Source organism: Geotrypetes seraphini, chromosome 16, assembly GCF_902459505.1.
Source record: "Geotrypetes seraphini chromosome 16, aGeoSer1.1, whole genome shotgun sequence".
Lineage (NCBI taxonomy): Eukaryota > Metazoa > Chordata > Amphibia > Gymnophiona > Dermophiidae > Geotrypetes > Geotrypetes seraphini.
This window is the reverse complement of record NC_047099.1, coordinates 9,157,611-9,159,038: the sequence shown is the minus strand read 5'-3', so window position 1 is coordinate 9,159,038 and position 1,428 is coordinate 9,157,611. Positions and strand designations below refer to the sequence as shown.

Sequence of the window (1,428 nt, the reverse complement as noted above, 5' to 3'; positions counted from 1 at the left end):
ATGGCAGTCAGAAATGAAACCAGAGTCACAAATTTCATCCTCCTCGGACTTTCTAGTAATCCAGACTTACAGATAATAATCTTTGTGCTCTTTCTAGTGATGTACCTGCTTATCATAGCTGGGAATCTTCTTATTGTGGTAACTATATATGTGGACTCTCAGCTGCATTCACCCATGTACTTCTTCCTCAGCAACTTATCTTTCATAGATTTTGGCTTTTCAACAGTTGCTGTCTCCAAATCTCTTGGCAACTTTGTCTCACATATCAAAACCATCTCATTCAATGACTGCATTTCTCAAGTGTTTTTCTTGCATTTATTTGGGGGTGCAGAATGCTTTCACCTAAGCCTTATGTCTTATGACCGCTATGTTGCCATCTGCTATCCTTTGCGTTATACCACAATAATGAACAAACGAACCTGTGTACTTCTGGTTGTTTCTACATGGGTAGGTGGTTTCATTCATGCTTTTACACAGTCATTTCCAACAGTTGAGCTGCTTTATTGCGGTCCTAATGAGCTAGATCATTTTTATTGTGAAACCCGTACCTTATATTTATTGGCTTGCTCTAGTACCTTTATCAGTGAAATTGCGGATATGGTCAACACAGGATCCTTAGCCCTTGGTTGTTTTTTGGTGGTGTCTATATCTTACGCATACATCATCTCCACTGTCTTAAAAATTCGCTCAGCTGAGGGAAGGCGGAAAGCTTTCTCTACCTGTGCCTCCCACCTCATGGTTGTCACTTTGTTTTTCGGCCCCCTTGTCTTCATCTACATGAGACCACCAGTGACATTCGCAGGTGAGAAACTGGTCTCTGTTTTTTCGACCATCGTGACCCCTTGGTTAAATCCCTTCATTTATACTCTCAGAAATGAGAAGGTGAAAGAAGCCATGAAGAAGCTTGGAGGAAGGAAAATGTCTTTTCTGGGAGTACGTAGAGACTGATTTTTCTGTCCTTTTAAAAAAATGACTTGTACGAGTAAACCATCTGCTTGTACTGATTGATGTATGTTCTTTAAAGTAGTCTATAAAATTCTGACAGGTGTAATAAAGCTGAATGAATTATGCTGTTATTATTCAAAGGTAGATCTATGCTGACAATGCTGTAATTTGGCACTTCAAGTTAGGTACTACAGTGGCGTGCATTGGCATCTGTTTCTCTTCCCCAGTGCCCTGGGATCTCTCTCCTATCTTCTTCTTCCATCTCTCCCTCTCCCTCCATGTGCTGGCATCTCCTTTCCTTTCTTTCTCTCCACTTCCTTCCTGATGGTCTGGCATCTCAGTCTCCTTCCCTTTCCTCCCCATGCTCTCTCTCTTCTCCTTCCCTTCCATCTTTCCCTCCCCCTCCATGCTCTGGCATCTCCTCTTCTTCCTTTTGCTACCTCCATCCCTTCCTGATGGTCTAGCAACTGTCTCTTTCCCTTT

General features: G+C 42.2%; 1 protein-coding gene across 1 annotated transcript; it reads left to right on the top strand.

The window, feature by feature from the left end:
- LOC117350522 (olfactory receptor 1509-like) lies at positions 1-948 on the top strand. Its single transcript, XM_033924820.1, has one exon. It carries the CDS (start codon positions 1-3, stop codon positions 946-948), a length of 948 nt encoding a protein of 315 aa, XP_033780711.1.
- The last annotated feature ends 480 nt before the right edge of the window (positions 949-1,428 follow it).